The 24881-nt window shown below is 40.2% G+C and overlaps 2 protein-coding genes across 3 annotated transcripts in view; both read left to right on the top strand.

The window, feature by feature from the left end:
• Positions 1 to 11514, top strand: part of AP2A2 (adaptor related protein complex 2 subunit alpha 2) — a 63274-nt gene extending 51760 nt beyond the window's left edge. For both annotated transcript variants that reach the window (XM_033928266.1, XM_033928265.1), the window contains 6 exons: positions 1225 to 1314; positions 3909 to 4032; positions 6572 to 6688; positions 8949 to 9018; positions 10086 to 10220; positions 10847 to 11514. In XM_033928266.1, coding sequence (XP_033784157.1) covers positions 1225 to 1314; positions 3909 to 4032; positions 6572 to 6688; positions 8949 to 9018; positions 10086 to 10220; positions 10847 to 10924 — 614 coding nt within the window. In that variant the 3' untranslated portion in view covers positions 10925 to 11514. The remainder of the gene's footprint in view (positions 1 to 1224; positions 1315 to 3908; positions 4033 to 6571; positions 6689 to 8948; positions 9019 to 10085; positions 10221 to 10846) is intronic.
• Positions 1 to 24881, top strand: part of LOC117352133 — a 1164809-nt gene that overhangs the window by 328758 nt on the left and 811170 nt on the right. The window lies entirely within an intron of this gene.

Here is a 24881-nt window from a genome sequence, read left to right as displayed (position 1 = left end):
CAAGAATAGCTAAAACACCTATTCTGCTTATGATGGAATAATAAATGTCACATAAAACAAAGAATAAGAACCAGTAATAATCTGTTTAGTTATAATACTGATCATAGAATTCTGGGCATAGTGAATTAAGGATTCCTGATGCAGGCACATGCCAAAACACAGCCCCTCTGACATCATATCTTTTTTGGCTGTCTTGACCTTCCCTTCTATGTCAGGGGTCTCAAAGTCCCTCCTTGAGGGCCACAATCCAGTCGGGTTTTCAAGATTTCCCCAATGAATATGCATGAGATCTAAGTGCATGCACTGCTTTCAATGCATATTCATTGGGAAAATCCTGAAAACCCAACTGGATTGCGGCCCTCAAGGAGGGACTTTGAGATCCCTGTTCTATGTGGTGCAGTACCGCAGCAAGATCTGTATTTACAGGTATTTATTGGGTTACTAAGCTTGTTTTCAGAATGTCAAAAATGAGGAAATCAATTTTTGTGTTCCCAAATGGAACCCAGCAACTTTCCTGCCACTCAACTGGACCTCTTCACTTCTCGCCCCTATGCCTCCCACCCTCATCCCCGTGACACAAATTGTGGATTTTGTACATGTTAGCCTTGTTTCAGCTCAGACCTTTATGACTTCAGCTCTATAAATGTCAAAACATACAGCGCTACATAAGTGATGATTAGTAGTATGTCTGTGGGAGAAGAGTTTTATTTGTATGAACTTTGAGCTGTGTAGTTCTGTAGTCGGTGATCTGCTCTTGTGAGTTAAGTGAGTAGCTAACATAATATATGGTTGCTGGTACAATTTTGATTGTTTTTAAATGCAGAATCGGAAAGGAAAGAAAGTTAAAATGTTTGTGCTTATTTCTTTATATATTTATATACAGACACTGAAGAGTTATTTTGCATATGTTCATATTGGTCAGTACATAAAACTAGAATAAATCCAATAGATTAGCAGATGGCAAAGTTTTCCAGTGCCTCATAAGAATTCAGCCACATATTGTCACCTCATTTACAATATTAAAAAAAAATAAAAAAAATCTCCAGAAACACTATTTTAAAATATTTGGTTTTACTTTTCTTTTTAGTTCAAAAATGTTATTGATTTTTAATATACAACTTTCTGTGGGCTCAGTGGGAAACCTTCATACCTAAATCTTGAAACCTGCATATTCCAGATTCCTTTATGTATTTTTAATTCAAAAAATTGTTTTGTTTTAATTAGGTCGGATGTATATATTTTATGGTAACAAAACTTCCACTCAGTTCCTAAACTTTACTCCAAAGCTAATCTGTTCAGATGACCTTCAATCTAATATCCTTGCTAAGACCACCAGATGAGGAGGTATTGAGAGTGTTGACTGCTGTATCAAGTATATTGAGGAAGATGACTCGTATGTATTTTTTTTTCTACATCTTGGTGATTATCATCTATGTAGCACCTGCAATTAAACACGTTAATGCATAATTGGTTTATCCAAAGGGTGATGACAAAAGTGTGTTCAGGGAAGTAGCTGTCTACCTTATTGTATGGATGTAGATATAATCCAAGGGGGTTGATATTCAACATATACCGATAAGAATGATCCCCTACCCCAAATAAGTCCTTCACCATACCTGTATTTCTAGTGCAAAAGGCATACGAGTCTTGAACCAGTGGGTTAGTTATCTCTAATCGCACAGGACCCAAGAGAGAGGCAGAGCTGGAGTGTCTCAATGTGTGGATGAGGAGAATTTTAAATTTGGTAGGAGCTGGGCAACATTCTGAGGAAGAGGGAGCCTATTCCTCAAAGAAGGGCTCCACCTTAACCAGGGTAGAACCAGGCTGCTAGTGTCAACGTTTAAAAAGGAGAGAGCAACTTTTAAATTAGAAACGAGGGTGGGTGGGGGGGAGGCTGATAGTCGCTCAGAATGGCATGGTTCAGAACAAGGTATCTTTAAAAGATGTTACCATGAAAGAAAATGTCAAAAAAAAAAAACCCCGGAAATGGGAAAAAAGCCCAAACAATGAGAAGAAACAAATCTTCCCTGACCCTAAAATGGGGGTGAGGGGAAGAGACAGCTCGGACCAAAGCTCTACTAAAATTTGTTGTGATAAATGGGAAGCCCTCAGTCACACAGCTCGCAGTGGGGACCAAACCCCTAATATCACATGCATACACCCACAAGGGTCTTATCTGTGAAACATCCCCGGGCTAGCCCGTATGTGATCAAACGTATACCTAGTACACAAACCAGTGTGCTAATAGTGCAAATTATAATGAACAACCAACATAATATGCAAAAAATGGTTGGAGCTGTCTCTGCCTCTCATCCGAGGGTGCAGAAGCAACCAAAATCAGCCAAGGTGAGGTACAAGCAAACAGTCTAGGAGGTACTTAGCTTCTCCGTAGTCAAAGAACATAAGGCAACACAAAAGGCATGTCCAGACTCCGTTTCGAGGGTACAAGGCCCCTTCCTCAGGAACCAGCTGCTGAATGCTGTAGCCAGTATCTCTCAAACACCCGCCAGAATGGAACAGTTGAAAATGGCGCTGAGCCCGGCGGAACGCCTCCTCTAATTAACTGCAGAACGTGTGACATCATCACACATGATTCAGTCACCGGGGATAACCCGGGAAATTCAAAAGTGTATAGAACTACTTCAAGGAAATGTCCATGTGGGAGAAAAACTGAAAAATGGAGTGCAGTTGGAGCACATGACAGTGGCGCTTAATGCTGTGAGCGATGTTCGCTGCAGGATCTGAGAATATCGATACGCAAATGGTTTTAGTGTCCTCTGAAGCATTTGATTTTTGTAACAATAAGTCTCTGTTAGCACATAGCGCCCTAGTATAAGCACATTGCAGGACGCTATGGGGATAACCCCGGGATCTGAATCGATTGTATAATATTCGTGCTTGGCTTTTAAATTCACAAGTGTTGGAACATAGCCTACGAATTCTGAGGAGCTGGCTAATCAGCAAAGATTGCTTCAGGCGTGTGGGATGGTTGTTGACTTCCACAGGTTTCCTATAAACTGTAGTAGTTTAATATAGGGCCCTCTTTTTTGACCAGAACGTCCATTTCCTTGAAGTAGTTCTATACACTTTAGAATTGCATCTTATATGAAGTTGATATTCGCTGATCCCCCCACAAAACACTTGATGATTTGCTTTTTCCAATGACAAACAGTTTACACTTTTCGGTCGTGTCATGTTTGCAGAGACCAACGCTGTAATTTGATCCTTCGCCTTTTTGCTGCCTGATATTGTCTCCATATTGTGTACCAATGTCCCATCTGGCATTGTACAGTAATAAATCCCAGTTTCACGCCAGTTGAGTTTGTAAATATGTAACAGGGCAGAACTTAAGAAATCTAGAGGTCAGCAGCCAGCTCATCTGCATCCTTCTCACTGTTCATACGCTTGTAGACAATGCCACTGCAAGCCTTCTGACGGCAGAACCAAATGTGGTTTGTTTAGCTTTTTAGCCAATTTCTGGGCCTTCTGCAGAACTGGTCCACTAAGCAGGAGGTATGATGGAGACATTTAAATACCTACGTGCGTAAATGCACGTGAGTTGAGTCTCTTTCAATTGAATGAGAGGTCATAGGATGAAATTAAGAGGTGATAGGCTCAGGAGTAATCTAAGGAAATACTTTTTTTACAGAAAGGGTGGTAGATGCATGGAACAGTCTCCCGGTAGAGGTGGTGGAGACAGACTGTGTCTCATTTCGAGAAAGCATGGGATAGACACATGGTATCTCTTAGAGAGGAAGAGATAATGGTTACTGCGGATGGGCGGTACACGATTGGTTTGCTTAGTGAATCTAGCCCAATGTTGGCTATAATTGAGGATAACATTTGAAAAAGTCTGCCTGTCCTTGCATGCATATTGAGTGTAAGATATTTCCTTAACTGCCTTTCACATCTGAACCTGCAGACCAAACCAGTGGACCCCACTGTGGATGGGGGAGCTCAGGTACAGCAGGTTGTGAACATTGAATGCATAACTGATTTTATAGAAGCCCCAATTCTGAATATCCAATTCAGGTAAATCTTTTGTTAATCTTTCTTTTTTTTTCTTTTGTTAAAGTGTACTGATAATGAAGTAATACATTTTAGCAAGGAAATTTCTTGTCGATAACACTTTCCTTGTAATTTCTTCTAACTTACGTACCTATGCATTGTCTAGCATTTTTAAATATTAAAATAAAAGCAAATTGACTATGTTCCAGAAGCATTCCTTTAATTTTTTTCACTCTTTTTCTTAGTTGTAACATTTTCAGCCACAAAATTTCCAACTTCAATAAAAAATGCACCCAATAGACTGGTATAGGTTGCTGATTTGGACACTGGTTTTAGCCCATTTCCTCTACAGAAAAAGCATATGGGCCTGGAATCTGCAAACAGCACCGTTCACAATGGCTACCTGCAAAAGCGGCATCGTTTGCATGTCCGTCACGCAATGGTGCTGTTTTCAGAATCATGGCTATGTCTAAAGGGTTTTACTGGCCTACATTTCTGGCATCAACTTTACATGACAATTGCATCCATAGAGCACCTAAGGACACCTACATGAACTTATGGCATAAACCACGCCTATTTTAGACATCCCTAGGCGCCAACACATGTCAGAAGGCCATGAGGCTCCAGTGCTGTCAGAAAAACTTGATATCCATGAAGACCAAATTAATTTTTTTCATCGTTTGCTGAATGGAGATGAGACTTGGGTCTGTCACAAAGATCTTGAATCCTAAATGGAATCGATGCAGTGGCAGCACAAGTCATTACCCACCCCAAAAAAGTTCAAGACAGAAAAATCTACAGGCAACTGTCTTCTGGGATGATGAAGGACTTTTGTTTCTAGAGGTCATGCCATACAAGACAACCATAACTGGGCAGAGTTACACCAACACAATGATTGCTTTGCGGGAGTCAAGGAGAAAAGATGTGGAAAACTCACAGCTGGCATGCTGCTTCTTCACTACACAGCTATCCAAGATTGTGGGTTTCAGCAGCTGAACCATCTACCCTACAGTCTTCACCTAGTTCCTTCGGATTATTTCCTGTGCTGAATTTTGAAGAAATCTCTCCATGGACAGGAATTTTGAAGTGATGAAGATGTCAAGGAAGCTGTGAAGTCCTGGTTTGAAGGTCAAACAGAAATTATTTTCAAAGTGGTCAAAGTCATTGCAGGAAAAGTGGATGAAGTGTATGGAGCTTTCAAGGGGAGTCTACTGAAAAATAAAAAAAAATTTGAAAACTTTTAGATAATTTATTGAATGCCCCTCATAAGAGCCTAATCATACTGTCACCAGCCTATCCTGTGAAGTCTCACCATGATCCCGCAGAAATATCTCAAGAGATGAGAATTCATAGAAAACAAAATTGACTTTCTTGATAAGCGATATGACACAGGGAAATAAAGGGACAAGTAAACCAGTGCATTGCAATATATCAACCATGTGAATAAACAAAGTGTACATCTGGGAATGGTTAGTCCTCTAAACACTCATCTAATCTGTTGTCTCACTCTTCAGAAAAGTTGGCAGATCTTCCCCTACCTCCAGCCCCTTACTTATTTTTCACTTCTCAAGTGTATTCAGTGGTTATGTCCTGTAGTTCTGCACTTTCGGCGTAATGTCCAAATGCAGCAAAAAGACCATTTTTAGACTTTCTACCAATTGATATCTTGCAGCTTAGCCTCGTTTTTGTATGCATGAAATATGTTGATCAGTTGCTGCCTTAATTCTGCCTAAGAGACAAATCTGCAAGCAGACGAACATCTGTATGTTCAAAAGTCTGTGAAACATCAAGGCATTTCAATATAATAGGCGTCTGATATTGTTAGTGGCAATAAATTAAAATGGGAAAGACACGGGTAAGTAGAATAAAAGGGCATAAGGGAAGTAGAGTTTGGGGAAATATATTGCAGAATATTGAGGAGGTATTATGATCGTTGAATTACAAATACTGTAGACATTTCTTTGGAAAAACAAATGGCCACCTAATAACAGAATGGTGAAAACAATCTGCTAGGCAGGGGAGGAGAGTGTGGTGCAGTGGTTAGAGCCACAGCTTCAGCACTCTGAGGTTGTGGGGTTCAAACCCCACACTGCACCTTGTCACGTAATCCTACACGGCCCTAGATACAAGTGAGTTTTGTTATGTGTGTAAACCGCTTTGAATGTGGTTGTGCAACTACAAAAAGGTGGTATACAAGTCCCTACCCCTTACAGTCAGTTAATCGACACATAGCCTATACTTCATTTTAAGGTAGGAAGAAAGGGACTATCTTTCAGTTCTCTTGTACTTTTGCGTCTCCAGATCATTGATTTAGCCTGTAACTTAAATCTACCTTTGCATCCTATTAGGTCCCATTCCCTTTACTCCTGTCGCGATCTAGCTTAGCCTCCTACACCCTAAAACTGACAGACACTATTGTATTATGATTTGGGACTATGCAAGTAACCTTTGCAGTACTCAGCACTCGGTAGCCTAAGGAATTAGATCTGGATTTGTCTTGAAACTGTGTACCACCAAGCATTAATTCTTGGTTTCTTTCCCCCCCCCCCCCCAATCACTCTAGATATGGAGGAACCTTCCAGAACATCTCTGTAAAGCTACCCATTACCCTGAATAAGTTTTTCCAACCAACAGAAATGTCTGGCCAGGACTTCTTCCAGCGTTGGAAGCAGCTCAGCAGGTACTTTACAGTTTGTTCTTAATGTGCGTACGAATAACATGGTATTAGTCTCACAGAATTTAAGAACATAAGTGTCCATCTAGCTTGCCATCCTGTCTCTTAATGGTGACCAGTCCAGGTCACCCTGATGCCCAGGTTTACCTGTTATATCTAGTTTTCATATCACTAGCCTTGACCACTTGCTCTCGCAATATATTCCATAACCTAGTTGAATATTGACTAAAAAAATGCTTTAAATTTATTGAAAATACTTTTAGCAAATTTGTCTCTCTAGTCTTAACTACTGTTTTGAAAAGATAAATAATCATTCTTATGTTCTGAAATTCTGTAAGACTAATGATTCTGTAAACCTCGGGTGGATTTCTTCTCTTCTCTAAGCTGAAGAGCCTTAACTTTGTACTCCCTGTGTCGTTAGTTGCCCTTTCTGTAGCTTTTTCTAGTTATGCTATATGTGTATTGAGATAGCGTGACCAGAACTGCACATGTGCATGAAGTGAAATGAAATGCATGTTTGATTCTTCACTTCTTTCCAAAAAATTCCTAAGATTCTGCTTGCTTTTTTGACTGCCACCATACACTCGGCTGAGGATTTCCATAAGAACATAAGTATTGCCGCTGCTTGGTCAGACCAGTGGTCCATCGTGCCCGGCAGTCTGCTCCCTTTTGGTCAAAGACCAGTGTCCTAACTGAGACTAGTCTTACCTGAGGGGAAGGGGTTTTTCTCCCTAGATTGTGGACATTTATAGCCTACCAAGTACTCTTAAGATCTGTATTAAGTCTTGCCACTCAGGAATTGGAAGACGATTACTTTTCATAGTTTAAATTTTGTGCATATCCAAACTAAATTTCACCTTCGATTTCAGGTGGCCAGGTGCCTAGTCAAACAAAATCTTTTGCAATTCCTCATTCTTACTAGTGTTTTAACTACTCAAGATTTTTGACTCCTCTGCGGATCTTCTCACTTCACTCATTTATTTCCTTTTCCAGATTATATTAATGAATGTTGAATATTGCTTCCAGTGTAAATTCTTTGGCCACCATTTGCCTCTCCATTAGGAAAACCAACCATTTACTCCTATTCTTTGTTTCCTATCTTATAGTAGGTAATCGGTGTACAATGGGATGTTTCCTCTTATTTTATTTCAGTCAAAGATGAATGCTGATCACTCACAACAATCACAGCTATATATAAAACCAACATTAACATAGAAACATAGAGTAAGACGGCAGACTAGGGCCGACGGCCCAACAAGTCTGCCCACTCAAGAACCCTCCCTCCCTCGAGAATCCATATTTTAAGCATTCCTCTGCAGCGACCCCCACCTGCAGCTTCTTTTCATAATCAAAATGATTGTTAATTCACCACAGAATCTCCCAATTGCTTAATTTATAAAGAGGGAAAAGGATCTCGGAAATTAAACTGCAGACTATGATGTGGCTGGAAGTATCCAAGAACTTTTGCCATGTACTGACTACCCTAAGAGTAGACTACACCCGAGTGTAAGGGTGAAACGGGCTCCATTGGAATTTGAAAAAGCGAAGTGCGTTTTTGATGGAAAGGAATTCAAATAAGACAAAACGTGAATATAAGCAATTTGATATAAAAAGTAGGGTTTGTTTGTTTTTAGGACCAATGAATGAAAGTTGAACCTGTTAAAACTGTCAGACAAGTGATTTTTTTTTTTTTTTAAATAGTCTACAGCATTGGGTCTTCAAAGTCCCTCCTTGAGGACCGCAATCCAGTCGGGTTTTCAGGATTTCCCCCAATGAATATGCATGAGATCTATGTGCATGCACTGCTTTCAATGCATATTCATTAGGGAAATCCTGAAAACCCGACTGGATTGCGGCCCTCAAGGAGGGACTTTGAAGACCCCTGGTCTACAGTTTGGTTTCTGAGGTCCTTTTTCCCTATTATAAATAAATTAAGCAAGTGGGAGATTCTGTGATGAATTAATAATAATTTTGATTATGAAAAGAAGCTGCATTTAATGCTGGGTTTCTGTTTGCTTGTGAATGTTTCCTCTTATCCCATGACTTTGTCCCTTGGAAAATCTTTCTTGAAGGACTTTATCAAATGCCTTATGAAAATTCAAATTAATATATAAACTGGTCTACCCATATGAGCGTGTTTTTTTTCACATATGCACAAATTCTACGATTTTAGTCATGCATGGCCTCTTCATGTTCTTTCTTTATCAAGCCATGTTCTGCCTACTGATTTGCTCGTTTGCATTGTTTTTTGGTTGTTTTTTTGCAGTCCAGAGCAGGAAGTACAGAAAATCTTTAAAGCAAAACATCCAATGGATTCAGAGGTTACAAAGGCAAAGGTAAGAATGATGCTACTGTGACACATGTATATGATTTTTAGGAAATAGATTTTGTAGATATGAAATGTGACCAGGCATATACTGTCCAGTATGTGATTTATTTGGATTATATTATGTATATATTTAATTTTTTACAGGTATTACCTAAAATTCCTGATAACAGATGACTCGACTCACTGTTGACTCTCAAATACTAACACACTTTAGATTCATAACTCATATATACGCTCCTTCTTGCGCTTCCTAAGCGTGCCTCTACTTGGCCCTCTTCCAAAGGGTTCTACCTTACACAATTTTTCTTTAATCTGTTCTTGTTAGTACTATTATTATTGGTCTTTTTCATCACCAATATGCCTCCCTCCAATCTTCGGATCCCCGTCCACTGGAGCCATCGTCCCACACCCGCATACAGATCTACCAACTCGTCGGTCTTTCAGAAAACTAACCTAATCTGTCTACCTCCATTGAACAATTCTCCTACTTTGCAGTCTGCTGTGATTAATTTTGGTCTCGTTAATGCGCGTTCATTAAAATCTAAGCACCATCTGCTGCCCAATTTGATAATACAAGAAAAAATTGATATACTTTGTATCACTGATGCATGTCCTTGGGAACTTAATTCTGACCAAAACAAGGCCAGGTCCAAGATGACTGACTTTTGGAGCAAAAAAGATTTTCAAACTTTCAATGACATATAGAAAAAAAAATTAAAAACTACACAATACAGAGATTTACACCTCCAAAATGGTGACTGTTTTGTGTTATGTGGAGCATGGCACGCCAAAGGTGATCTCCATTCATCTGCCTGTAAGCCTTGAATCAATAGAGATCCTTCCGTGATTGAGACCCTAGGGAACATCACCATAAAATTTTGTTAAGTTTGGAGGAGATGAGCATGGACCCCCTGGTCCATTTGATATGGAATGACCCTCATGGTAATTTATCACTGTATGCACAAACTTCTAAACTTAAACGACCTTTTAGCTTCTATATGACAAAATATGGGTGTGTAGAGCAGAGGAAGAAAAATCCTCATTAAATGCATGTATGTGGTAATCTTTTGGTAGATCATCGGCTTTGGTGTTGCCCTTCTTGAAGAAGTAGATCCCAACATAACTAATTTTGTGGGAGCTGGAATTATACACACACAATCTTCCCAGATTGGATGTCTCTTGCGTCTGGAGCCCAACACACAAGCACAGGTAAACAAAGCTATATATCAGAATTGAATTAGACGGATGTTTTGGGGTATTAGCCAAGTGTCGGTGGGTTTTCATTCTTACAACTCAAGTGTCCATTGCTCTCTTGCACCTCCTTTACTGCATGTCAATCTCTCATGAATATTTATTGTGGATATCCTGAAAACCTGGCAGACTGCAGGTTTCCCCAGGATTGGTTTGGGAAGTATTGTCTCATCTAGTTAGTCTTTGTATTTTATTGACAATTGGAACAACCAAAGAATGAATTTCTCGTTACATTTTTCCATCTATTCTGCCTTTTTAATAAAATAGTATGCGGTGATATCAAAAGTTGCTCCTTAGATAATTTAATTATTGGTTGATATTAGTAAATGATTTTTGCGGTTCTATCATGAGGCTTTTGGGAGCAGTGCCTTTGTACATCAAAAGTTCAACATAAACCATTAGAGGTGTTCAAGGTTGAAAACCAAAGCTTCATCCAGTGGAAGGTTAGGACCTAGAGACGGACGTGAGCATGTTCCAGGGTTTGGGTAGTGCTACTCTAAATGCTGTATTCACTTAATTACATTGCTGCTTCTAGGTTTAATTGCAGACATCCAACTTCTTGTCGTCTAATGTTTTTCTTTCAGATGTATCGACTCACACTACGGACAAGTAAAGAAAATGTATCTCGGAGATTATGTGATCTGCTCTCGGAGCAATTTTAATTACAAGAAAAAGCAGAAGCCAGCCCTTTATTTTTGTGTGTTTCCATGCGTCCATCTCCAGTGTTTGCTGTCTCTTGTCATTCCTATTGAAAATAAACATGCCTTGTATACGGATGTGGGTATATGTGGTGGTCACATCCTTTTCCCTCCCTTACCTTACATGAGGGAGGGGTTAAAACAGTTGTTACCTTTCCTTACTAAAGAATTTATTTTTTCTTTAATATTATCCAGGTGAATCATTGTATAATACTTTTACCAACAATTTTTTTCCTTTCAATTTATACTGTACAGGAGTCAAACCAAAGTACTCCACGTGACATTACTGCCACTGTGCCACTTTCCTCAACAGCTTTGTATCTGTTTAAATATAACTCAGAAAAAATGTCATTCAATATGCTTAAAGCCAAAATATAGCCAATATAATTGTTTTCTAAAATGCATGTTTTCTGTCTCGATATGTTTGCCTCAGTAAACATAGTCCACTGTTGCATTCATTAGCTCTACCATGGTACAAGTAAGAAATTGCTGAGAAATACTGACAACACTAACAAGTAACCATGGTGAATAATAAAAAGTCTTGCTATACTGCTTAGTGGACTCAACTCAAAATCTTCCTGCCCGTGGTGATTGCAGAACAGTTTGGGGAAGTTGGGGGGAGAAGATAGATGAATATAAATTGTTTACATGGAAAGCTGTTGAGTATGTGTGTGATAAGTGATTGTGAATGGTGTAATGAGCATGTGACCCGCATATGGGGGATCAAGCGTTGTATCATAAGTTTACAACCCAAGTGTTAGCATAGAAAGATGCCTATAATGATGAATGAGAGAGGGATGTTGGCTACTGGAGTGTTAGCTTACCTACCAGCGATCTAGGAAGTTCGTCACCCAAAGGGTGGTGGACACCTGGAATGCGTTTCCAGAGGGTGTGATAGGACAGAGTACGGTTTTGGGGTTCAAGAAGGGATTAGATAATTTCCTGAAGGAAAAGGGGATAGAAGGGGATAGATAGAGGATCACTAAACAAGTCCTGGACCTGATGGGCCGTCGTGTGAGCAGACTGCTGGGTGTGATGGACCTCTGGTCTGACCCAGCAGAGGCACTGCTTTTGTTCTATCTGTAGTTTGCTGTAATTAGCTTTAAAGGTGAGGCCAGGGAGCAAGCCTGAGGACACTAGAGAAAAGGGGGAAACATGCTGGCCTTTAGCAAATTGGGCAGCGCTGGCACAGTACCACTTAGGGAAGTCAGCTGGAAGGTGCCTCTCTTCCTCCTCAGTGTGCCATGGCACACTTGGTATCTCAGGAGGCACACAGTTTGAAATACACTATATTAGAACCTGCTTTGATGGGAGTCATGAAAACACTTTTCTAATGCCGGTTGAACACAAAGGGGTTGATATTCAGCATTTTGGAACTTGCTACCAATATTATGCCTGGGAATTCAATGCCAGGCCATGTCAGCTCTGATTAACTTATCTCAGAAGATCCCAAACAGATAAACTCATTAAACTTCTAGTCTATAATATCAAACTGGACTGTGTATTCCTTAAGTAAACTTATTTAATACAAACTTAAACTCACAGATCAATTGATCTTAAGGAATTTCTTCTTCTACAAAATCCATACTCTACCAGTGCATCCCAGAGATAGGGGAAGCTGGGAGTGTATTGCTCATACTCTGAAGTAATATTGTGCCAACTCAACTCTTATTTAGACTTGGATTCAAGGGGGTAAACCAGATGGGGAACAATGTTTTCCTATGGCCACGTGCTAGCTAAAAGAGTCTTGCTCTCTCCACATGCAGAAGAGTTGGGGAGGGGGCTCAGCCTACCAAGGATACAGAAGTGCACACCGGAAGTTTGAGTTAAAGAAACGCACTATTTACATAGTTCTATGCGGCAATCTGCATCATGAATGTGGGGGGCAGAACATCCAGGCTTTGAGGTTGAATTTCTGGGGCCACCTAAATCACATCGGATTGAGTGTGCTATTCAGCACGTAACTGGCTGTGGGACAATGCATAAAGACAGGACTGGCTTTTCTGTGGTGACCAACTCTGCCCCCAGAGCACCTTCAAAATAGCTGCTTTTGTTCTGGGCACCTGTTGGTCATTATCAGTGCATTAACTGGTTAAGTGCTTCTGAAAATGGCCGCTTGGCCCCAAACAAATTATTTAAGCAGCCATTTCTTATTTGTTAAATCTCTTTTAATATCATTTCAAAATGTAGATATGTATTAATTACCACCTAGATAAACACACATTTGAGTGCATCATGCAAGTAATTATGTTATCACTTGCTGGGCTCAGCCTTGGTCTATTATAGCCCTACCCCTGTTTCCTGATCCCCTATACATATGACCCCTTATACTGTACCTGTATCCTGCTTCCTTTATAAATTGTACCTTTATTCGCTGCCTGTACCTACACTTTGTACCTGTACCCTGCTTACCCATTTAAATTGTATCTACTTTCGCTGATTGTACCTTTATTCGCTGATTGTCCAGCCCTTCTTTGTTGTAAACCGCCTCGAACTACTACGGCTTTGGCGGTATATAAGAAATAAAATTATTATTATTATTATTTAGATACAACCGGCTATCATCTGTATGTGTTGTATTTCGTCCAGGTCCAAACTACCTCTCCCCCCAAAAAAAATAAACATGTAATGAATATTGATAGGCCAAAAAAAAAAAAAATTATAAAAAATATCATGAGTGCTGCTGACATGACATCAAACTACTGAAGGATCTTTAAATTCAATCTGCATAGTGCTATAGACTGGAGAGAGGGTGCATCCACAAAATGTATATACTATTTTAACCTAAATGGTTTACGTATCATTGCATACATAATTCAATAAAACAAATAAAATCAAACAGGCATTAACATATAATCATCAGAAAGTCACGTGAAGTGCCCATCGAAAGAACAACCGCAAAGATCAGTTCCTAGATAAATGCATTAACAAAGAACTGCGTTTTTAATAGTTTTCTGAAATTACTCATGGAACAGATACAAAAAAGTTGCTGAAAGAATGGTGATATTCCTGACAGTAAGAACAAGAGGTTAAGATGGGTAAGAGACAGACTGCTTGCTTGTTCAAAATTTAATATAAGGATACTTTACAAGACACTGTATTACCTCTATTTGTTTTGTAACAGACTTATTGATGTAAGTTGAAGAACAGGAAAATCCTGAGAAGGGGCCAAATGTACAGTACCTAAAGGGGAAGTGGCTGAGAGATCCTCTTGGCAACCATGGAGGGATCAGAAAAAAAAGAGCTTTTATTGTGAACAATAAGGGAGCATACTTACACAGTCTGGATTTATATGTAATCTGTGTCATAAAGTAGATGTGTAACGAATAATCCTGCTTCTCATCAGAGAAACCATGCAGGGTTTTCTATTCCTATAGTGAGTCTGACTGGGGACCGAGGCAACACAGTTCTGCACAGCCATAGTAAATACATGTAAAATGTCCCAGAAAGTTCTGTCACGTGCGATCATGCAGTCACTCCTCTTACTGGTGACCCTCTTTCTTCAAAGAATTTTCATCACGAGTAAGCAAATGTGTTTCCCTTTAATAAATATGTTCTCATCTGAACATATACAATAGAACTATCAAAAACTTTTTCCGGAAGATCAGATAAAACCACAACCTACTCCACCCTCCACAGTCTGGTTTCAGAAACAATTACAGCACTGAGACACTACTACGATCCCTCATGGACACGGCTAGACAACAGCTCAGCACAGGCAAAAAAATGCTAATTAGCCAACTTGATCTAACCGCAGCTTTTGACCTGGTAGACCATGACATCCTACTTCAAATATTAGACTCAATAGGAATCCCAGGCAAGGTACTATCACGGTTTAAAGGATTCCTACAATCCAGAACCTACAGAGTAAAGACAAACACAGAAAAATCAGAACCATAGTCCAATCCCTGTGGTGTGGTATATCCCAAAGATCACCTTTATCTCCCACACTCTTCAACCTATACATTGATTCACTCGGCACCTGCCTTGACAAACTAGGCCTGACTTCCTACAGCTACACAGACGACATCACCATCCTCCTTCCTTTTGACCAACCAGCACCCTCCATGACAGACGCTCTGCACAGAACACTAGAAACAGTAGTAACAGGGATGAAAGAGCACAAACTGAAACTAAATCCTGACAAAACAAAATTCATCCTCCTCGAAAATAGCAAAACTCCAACCTTAACAAACCTTGTAATAAACTCTATCACATACCCCATTCAACCTACTCTAAAACTTCTGGGAATGCTGATAGACAGAGGCTGTACCATGCAGCCACAAATCAACAAAACAATACAAAAATCATTCGCACTCATGAGAAACCTAAGACAAGTTCAAAAATTATTTGACAGAAAACAATTCCAGCTAGTGATCCAATCCCTAGTCCTAGGTCTACTAGACTACTGCAACATCCTCTATCTCCCTTGCCCCGCAACCATGATAAAACAACTACAGCTCTAAGACTTATCTATTCACTGAGGAAATACGATCACATCACAGCAGCATACCTTGACTCGCACTGGCTCCCAATACAAGCAAGAATACTCTTCAAATTCTACTGCCTACTATTCAAAGCCATAAACGGAGACAGCCCAGCCTACTGGAACAACCGACTAATTCAAACCACCACAACCAGACATAGGAAAACGCACCCTCCAAAAACGTCAAATGAAAAAAACTATGATGACCTCCTAGCCACCCAAGCAGCAAAACTAGACCACCAACCCTCCAATTTACTGATCTTGACCACAGACTCTAAAACCTTCAAAAAAGAAATAAAAAATCTGCTATTCAAAAACTACATAAAGACAAACTAACACAGCAAGATCCATCTCGAGACCCTTTTGCAATCACTTCACCCTTTAGCACTTCCAAAAATGTCATTATAATAGTACCCTCTAATGCAAATTCTTCCATTCATTTTTCATGTACACACAATATAATCTTAATTCATAATGGTAACTACAAAATTAAATCACACTGTACGCAGAGAAAATGTTAATTATTTATATTTGTTTTATTTTTCAAAGAGGTCAAGGCAGATGCCTTTAAAATATGCACCTCAGTAACAACTATAGAAGATTATAACTGACACATTTCGATCACTAAATTGAAAATAAAATCATTTTTCCCTTTCCCCAACCAACATCTCTCTCTGTCCCTCCATGAGTCCAAGTTTTCTTCCTCTCTCCTCCACACCTATTGGCAACATGTCTCCCTCCTCTATTATGATCTTGTATCTATCTGTTCTTCCTCAGGGTCTCTCTCCCTCTGTCTCTTCTGTCTGCACCTCCCATAGTCCAGCATCTGTCTTTCCCCTTTGGTCCAGGCCTATCTCTCTCTGTCTTTCTTATGCTTACAACACCTCCCCCCCCCCCCCCCAATGTCCAGCATTTGTTCTCCTTTCTCTATCTCTCTCTCTCTTCCTTCCTCCCTCCTTGGTCCAGAATCTTTCCACGTCTCTGCAGTCTCTCTCTCTCTCTCTCTCTCTCTCTTCCCTCTATACACCCCTAAGTCCAACATCTGCCCCCCCCCCTCTCTTCTGCCTCTTTGTTTCAGGTTTCTCCCTCTCTCTATCTTCCTTCTAACATTTTGAGTACTCCTACCTTTGAGCCGAGTCTTTCTGTCTCTCTCACTCTCTTCCCCCTCTCCTGGGCCTAGCATCTCTCTCTCCTCTGTTCAGGGTGTTTCCCCTATCTACTCCCTCTAGTCCAGCATCTGCCCTTTCTTCCCCCTCCCTTTTGGTTCAAGTCTACTTTCCCGTCCCTCCTCAAGGTATTTTTCTCTCTCCCTCCCAGATCCAGTGTCTCTATGGTAATCCCAATTCCGCTGGGGCCCTTGTGACGGGTGGGGCCTACCTCAGCTGCTTCCCACACCCAGCGAGAGAGGTCATCTTCCACGCTGTGACCGCTGCTTATCGAGGACCAATCTTTAAAGCTAATTAAGGCAGTTTGCAGAGTGAACCTAGTAGGCTGCCATTGGCCTCCGCAGCACGTTAAGAACATAAGAACAGCCTTACTGGGTCAGACCAATGGTCTATCAAGCCCAGTAGCCTGTTCTCATGGTGGCCAATCCAGGTCACAGTACCTGGCCAAAACCCAGGGGCGGGACCGCGGCAAAGGGAATGTGCTGTGGAGGCCAACAACAGCCTGCTGGTTCGCTCTGCAGGCTGCCGTAATTAGTTTTAAAGGTGAGACAGTGAGATTAGGGGGGAATCCAGAGGACGCTGAGGGGGAAGCGCCCGGCTAAAAGGCGCTAGGGAAAACATTGCTCTTCTTGGTTGGGCTGAAAACTTTTCAGCAGCACATCGTAGTTGCAAATGAAGGGTCATGGGGCACTAGCAAAGCTGAAAAGTATACAAGAGGAAACAGACTCACAAAATTATCATAATGATTTTAGTCTGTAATTTATGAAAACTGATCAATTGTATGTTCTTCACAGCAATTGCATTTACCTGTATCAGATGTACATAATACTATAGTACTTGCTTATCAATGCATATTATTTTCATTTGCAAAATGTCCCTTCTGAAATTCTCTGTTGCTAAAAGTTATGAAATGAAGAGTAAAGTGCATTTCCTAACCACCTTATACAATTGTTAACCTGCTAAAGTCATCCCTCACTCACCCCTACCTGCTTAAGTATTTGATATCAATTTGGGATGACAACATAGGAAAGTTATTTTTGTTTAAACACTGTAAAATTGTGTTAAAGTCAAACTAATCCTATTGATAGTTCAATTAGCAAACTAAGTTCCCATCCATTTTGAGTCATTTAGATTTATATCCAGCTAGAATGCATCCAGACCTAATTCCAACTTGATTGCTAAGTCCACTTGCACAGAGATTAACAGTGCACCTGAATAGAACTGGCTTTCAGCAAAGATTTGGAAGGAAAATCTAAAACGAGAACTCATATTTTTCCATTGCCATAGGCACCAAACGGGATAAAATTGTTAGTAACTAGGCCCCTCCTGTTACCCTGCTTCCTTCTGATAATCAGATTAGTTTAAGCTTGTTTACATTTTGGGTATTGCCTTTCCCCTCAGTAGCCAAACTGCCTAGCACGTCCACCACTCCTCTGCTAATTCCCCTTTCTGCAGAAAATCCTTTGCACTGCACAAAGGGAAGCCTGGATTTTGGCAATGCACTCTGAGAAAGGAAAAGCAGTGAGAACACACAACCTCCACAAACTGATAAGTACTCAGGGAAGGTTGCAGCACTGCTCTCCGCCCCCACCATGGCCGCAAAATCAACCAGGGTAGCCCAATTATCCTTTCAGCATGGGCTAAGCTATTTAGCCTCTCTGTGCTTACAGCTTGCCCATCCTACCATCCCTAGAGGTGGCCCGCCCGTGTGGAGTGCCAATGCACGGATTGTGTTGGTTGCTGCCGCACCCCTCCAGCACTTATTACGTGCACTCACCTTGTGCAGCTTCCACATGGCCCCTGGAATGTTTGCCCAACTCCAGGCACTGGTAGCAGACGGGCATCTTCCACTGCACGCAGTACATGCAGTGGTTCTCCAGCTCTTGGGCCATGCAGGTGGAGTTCTTGCGGGGGCTCAGCCTGCGGCTCACCCGGCACTGAGCAGGGGTCACCAGATGGTGCTTAGCCAGGGGCCTGTGAGGCAGGTGGCAGGGCTCACAGTAGAAGACATCACACAAGTAAAGCTTAATGCGGTATAAACCGGCCTGCTTTTCTTTACTGCTCTAATACTATTGCATTAATTTTTTTGCATCCAAAAAGGTTTGAAGCTGCTCTGGCTCAACAAATACATATTTTATCTGACATTTACATGGATAGGATAACAATAAATTTGCTCCCATTTTTACAGCTTCTTCCCTCATAACTAGAAACAACTTTCTGCGGTCCTGTGTTATTTTAGTAACATCTGGGAAAATTCTAATTTTTTGTCCCATAAAAAATCAAGTGAGGTGCAATTGAATAAATGATATCCTTCCTCAGCCAAGGGATTTTGTTTTCCTAATATTTGAATTGATATTTGTTAGCATTTGTTAATATGTCCGCCTCATCCTTCTTGGATCTAATTTAGAGGACTTGAGTTGAATTTAAGCTAAACATTTATTTTTATTTGATTTGATTATTATGTATTTTACCTATGAGTATTATTTTCCTGCTTTTCTTCAACTTTCTGTACAAGTGGATACTTGATTTATAAAATGTAAAATTTGATAAATAAAAAAAAACAAAAACAAAAAAACTATGGGGAAATCGAAAAAAAGGCCTTCATAATTCAATTCAGGTCCTGCTCAAAAACAGTGAAATAACCAATGTTCCTCGGTATTCATTTTCCTCCGGAGAATTTTCTAATAAGATGCACACAGTTTGTATACAGCACAGACAGCTGAAGAGCAGACCTTCAGAGCCCTATGCAAGTGTCACCCTGATAGTCGTAACAGCATGAACACAATATAGATAGCGGGAAAGCAGATTTTCAGCAGTCTTATGCGACCACCACACATCTAGAAGTTGTAACACAAGTATGACAAATGAAATGATGCATGTAGAGAATGAATGGAATAGGTAGCTGAAGGCAGTAGAGAGGGTGCTGCAGGGCAGGAATGAGGTGCATTGGCAGAGCTCTGTATATGAGGATCTCCGTACCAGGGAAGGAGTGAGATGCATTGGCAGAGGGATCTCTTTGTCTGTGTGAGGGTCTCAGAACTGGAACAGCAGAGCAGAAATGAGGTGCGTTGGCAGAGCAAGTATACTAGAATAGGACAAGATGCTTTGGAAGAACTCTGTGTGTGCGAGACAGGGTCTTGACACTGGCGATGTTGCGGGGCAGGAGAGAGGTCCATTAATAGAGCTCTGTGTTGGAGGCGGGTGAGGCTCCATTCACATCTCACTTGCCCCTAAGCTGATTTTTGACTGCCTTCTCTTCCTGCTCAAATCTTTATTCCTCCCAGCATGATATGAGCTCTCCCTCCTATTAGAGCTTTTTATCTGCTTTCATCTGTTTCTGGAGCTAGTGGACCCTGTGAGACTCTGGAGTCCTGTACGGTTCAGAGTTATAGTTTATTCTGAACTTATTTGTACTAGAAGTGAAAGGGGTTCATAAATTAAAATTCTAAAACCAAATAAAGGGGGTTCAGGTTAAAGCCTGCGCAGGAGAAAGCAGATGTAGCTCCCTCTTTAAAGTCAGGGCAAAAGACACCTATAGGCACAGATCGCCCATCGGAAATCCATCCCTGGCTGTTACCCAGAGTCACTGCTGTCAGACAGAGGAGGAACGAGAGCTGTACCAAAAGACCTGAGATGGAACTTCAAGTCTTCCACTTTTCATATCAAAAAAGCTGAGTTATCGATGTGAGCTATGCAGTCCTTTGCAGGTAAAGGGACGCTTTTATCAAGTGGAATTTATATTTCCTCTATCACACACACAAATCTCAATGACTTGGGGCCTCTTCTATCAAACTGCACTAGCAGTTTTTAGCGCAGAGAGCCACGCTAAATGGCCTGTGCTGCTCCCGACACTCATAGGAACTCTATGGCCTCCTTTTACGAAACTGTGATAACAGTTTCTAGCACGGGGAGCTGCGCTAAATGGCACGCGCTGCTCCCGACGCTCATAGAGTTTATATGAGTGTCAGGGGCAGCGCGAGCCATTTAGCACAGCTCACTGCGCTACAAACTGCTAGCGCAGTTTAATAGAAGAGAGGGTTAGTGAGTGCGAGGCAATACAGAAAACACCCACATCTACATAGCAAAATACAAAAATCAAGTTGTAGACAAATTGTGGGCGAGAAAGTAAAAATAAAATAAGAAAATAAGCTGAAACTACTGTGTAATAAGAAATACTGGATAATAATAATCTAGTGGAGATAGTGAAAAAGACAATGAATGATGAATGGGGCTGAAAAGTAAAAAATACAGTATTTCAATTATAATGGAATGGCGCCATCTGGTGGAAATGGTAAAAAAAGACAGTGAATACCAATGGGCTGAAAAGTAAAAAAATACTGTATTTCAATTATAGTGGCGCCATCTGGTGGAAAAGGTAAAAAAAAGAGTGAATGTGAATAGGCTGCAAAGTAAGATACAGTATTTCAATTACAATGGCGCAAAACTGTCACAAAGGACAACGAATGGACTGCAAAGTGAAAAGGGATGTAATAAAGAAATGTTTAAAAAAGTAATATATAATATTTTTTAAAGTCTCAGTATTCAGACGGAAAAGGTGAAGGGCATCAAGCTCATGACTCTGTTCTTGTCGAAGTTGTCTCAACTTAAAAACAAATACAATCAAACTTTATGACACTTAACCAGTTTGGAACAGAACCAGAAGAGGTCAGCGAGAAAAAGGAACTGCGCATGCCCAAAGACATTCAAAAATTCCCAAGGGCTTCCCTTTCAAAGCTGCAGTAGGGAGTCCCCTGTGAGAAATGCACCAAAGCCCCTAGGGACATGCAGAGAAAAGACTTGGCCCTCTTCTATTAGCGCTAAAAACTATCACAGTTTCATAGAAGCGGGGGTAAGTCATCATATATCACAAGAGAAGATCCAGACAACACAAAGCATGACAAAATATGCAAATAAATCAAGCAGAGAAAGCATCGACAAGTACAAACCATTTACCATTTGTATTGCACTATTGAGAAAATCAATAAAGATATTTTTTTAAAGTACAAACCTTTATCTGGAAGTAGGAACTTTAGATCATTTATTGTTTCATTGCCCATGTATTATGAATTTTTGGAAATCAATTTGGGACCAAATTAATAATTTATTAGATAGCCCAGTGGCATTATCTTATGATACTGTGATATTTGGTATGGAAATGAGAGCAAAAAGTCAGATTTCTGCGAATAATATCTATAAAATGGAAAGGTTTATTGCATTACAACGGGGATATTTTAAGAAGTTTCAGGATGTGTGGAAACCATTAACAAAATATTGTACAGATTAATTTGAAATTGTTTCCCTTATATTTATCAACTTAAGGTATAGGGAGGGGGAATTTTATTATTATATGTTTTATATGATAATGGAATATATGGGTGGGAGGGATGGAAAAGGGGAAGGGATAAGAATTTATGAAATGTATCAATGATTGTTTGTAAGTGATGTATTTATTGTTAATGTAAATGAATATATTTAACACTTAATGTAATTTTGAAAATGAATAAAGAATTTAAAAAAAAAAAAGTACAAACCGTGTGATGAACAGAAGGTGAAATGCGATATGGCTATATAGTGAGTGCAAGTCAATACAGAAAACACCCACAAATACATAGCAAAATAAAATAAAAATCAACCTGTAGATAAATCGTGGGCGAGAAAATAATATAGCCAACTCGTGGAGATGGTAAAAAAGACAATGAATGATGAATGGGCTGCAAAGTAAAAGAGACTGTATTTCAATTATAATGGCGCCATCTGGTGGAAACCATCACAAAGGACAACGAATGGACTGCAAGTTAAAAAAAGGTGTATTAAATAAATAAATGTTTAAAACAGTTGGAATATGTAATGTTTAAATGTTTTAAAAGGCAATATAATAAATATCAGCATTCAGACCATAATAGTGAAGGGTTTTAAGCTGATAATTGAGTCTCTTTTCTTCATGCTTTAAAGGCGAGGCTTATTATTGCCCATACGAGAAACCGGAATCTATGTGAGATCTTGATGCCATCTATTTTACCTGGCTCAGACACTCAGCTAACCTGCATACACTGGCCATCGATCCTGCGGTTGCTGCTCTGTCTGCAAACGTGGTATGCATTGATTCCTTCACAGATCTACATACTAATAAAGGTTTCAATATGCATCAGTCATCCGATTGCAATGCCTACCAAGTTGTTTACATCTTAATTTGTCCATGTGATAAACTATTCTATCCAAACTGCTATCACAGTTTTTAGTGCGGGAGCCAGTCCATTCATTGCCTTTTTTATTGTTCCCACTAAATTACCATATTACTGTATTTAGACTATCTTTTACTTTGCAGTCCATTCACATTCATTGTCTTTTTTTACTGTGTCCCACAGATGACGATATTACTATTTCTATCTGTTATACATAACATTTTTTTCCCCAGCAGTATCAGCTTATTTTAATTTTTTACTTTCTCGCCCACTTGCTATGTATATGTGGGTGTTTACTGTATTGACTTGCACTCATTATATATCCACATGGCTTTTCAGATTTTAGCATTTTCTGTTCATCATATGATTTGTTCTTTTTGGTTTTCGATATTTACTCCTGTTTTGGCATATGTTGTATTTTCTGGCCCTTCATTTGTGATAGACGTCACTTTGGGCACCTTTTATCAAGCTGCGTTACAGGTTTTTAGCACAGACCAGCACAATAAATGCTCCAGCGCTCATAGAATTCATGTGAGCAGCGGAGCACTTGCCTATCTGGCCCGCACATCACCATCGCCTCCTTGGGGACCTTCTCGCAGAGCTAGCACTTGAGCGTTTTAAAGGTGAGACACTGACTAGGGGGGGAAGCGTGTCATTCGAGGAATACTGCTGGGCGCTCATCTAAATTAACCGGGCAGAGCGCCCGGCTAAAAGACGCTAGGGAGAACACTGGTACTATCTAGATTTAAGTCTAAAAAAAAACAAAAACAAAATATATAAAAATATTTATTCAAATATATTTAATTAAAATTTGGGTACTATGACGATATAACACATAAAGCTTTAGTGTAATGAAATTCTATTGAACACTAAGTGGTGTTTCTGAGGATCGTGAAAACTCTTGATACAGAAACATGGCATGAAATGTCTTTGAGGAAATCTTTATATTCCTCCCAAAAGACAAAATAAAGCAACAAATAATAAACCTCCTTAGACCACTATAATATTATGATCTTTCCTCACTTGCTTAGGAATTGTATGAACCATTTCAACACTAACCCACACCTTCCTAGTTTTAAAAGTAGTAATGAGTGACCTACTGTATCAAATGTCGTTGAGATATCAAACTTTTAATTATTGGAGACTGAAACATTACTATCATCATAATTGTCCTTCAGTGGTAGCATCGTGTGTTATCAGCTCTTCCATAAACTCTGATTCTATCGGGAATGCTTGGTTTTGCCATTTCAGAATGCCCCTTCCACTGTTGCTGATGTTGCCAGGTAGGAACTTGGTCAAACCCAAGGCTCCTGTCCTATTCCACTGTGCAGGCAGGGCCCAATAGTACATAAGAACATAAGAACTGCCTTCTCCGGATCAGACCTTCGGTCCATCAAGTCCGGCGATCCGCACACGCGGAGGCCCTGCCAGGTGTACACCTGGCTTAATTTATAGTCCACCATATCCTTATATGCTTCTCTTAAGGAGATATGCATCTAGTTTGCTCTTGAAGCCTAGGACGGTCGATTCCGTCATAATCTCCTCTGGGAGGGCATTCCAGGTGTCAACCACTCTCTGAGTGAAGCAGAACTTCCTGACATTAGTCCTGAACCTGTCCCCCCTTAGCTTAATTACATGTCCTCTAGTCCGTGTCAAATTGGACAATGTAAATAATCTTCTCTGCTCTATTTTGTCGATTCCTTTCAGTATTTTGAAGGTCTCGATCATATCCCCACACAGTCTCCTTTTCTCAAGGGAGAACAATCCTAGTGTTATAAGTCTGTCCTCGTATTCCAGTTTCTCCATACCCTTCACCAGTTTTGTTGCTCGTCTCTGCACCCTCTCCAGCAGTTTTATATCCTTCTTTAGGTAGGGAGACCAATGTTGGACGCAGTATTCCAAGTGTGGTCTGACCATTGCCCTATAAAGCGGCATTATAACTTTCTCCGATCTACTCGAGATTCCTTTCTTTATCATGCCCAACATTCTATTTGCCTTCTTTGCCGCTGCCGCGCATTGTGCCGACGGCTTCAGGGTCCTATCTATCAGTACACCCAGGTCCTTTTCTTGTTCACTCTTCCCCAGAG

This window comes from Geotrypetes seraphini, chromosome 19, assembly GCF_902459505.1.
Source record: "Geotrypetes seraphini chromosome 19, aGeoSer1.1, whole genome shotgun sequence".
Lineage (NCBI taxonomy): Eukaryota > Metazoa > Chordata > Amphibia > Gymnophiona > Dermophiidae > Geotrypetes > Geotrypetes seraphini.
The sequence above is the reverse complement of the archived record's forward strand: the minus strand, read 5'-3'. Positions and strand labels throughout refer to the sequence as shown.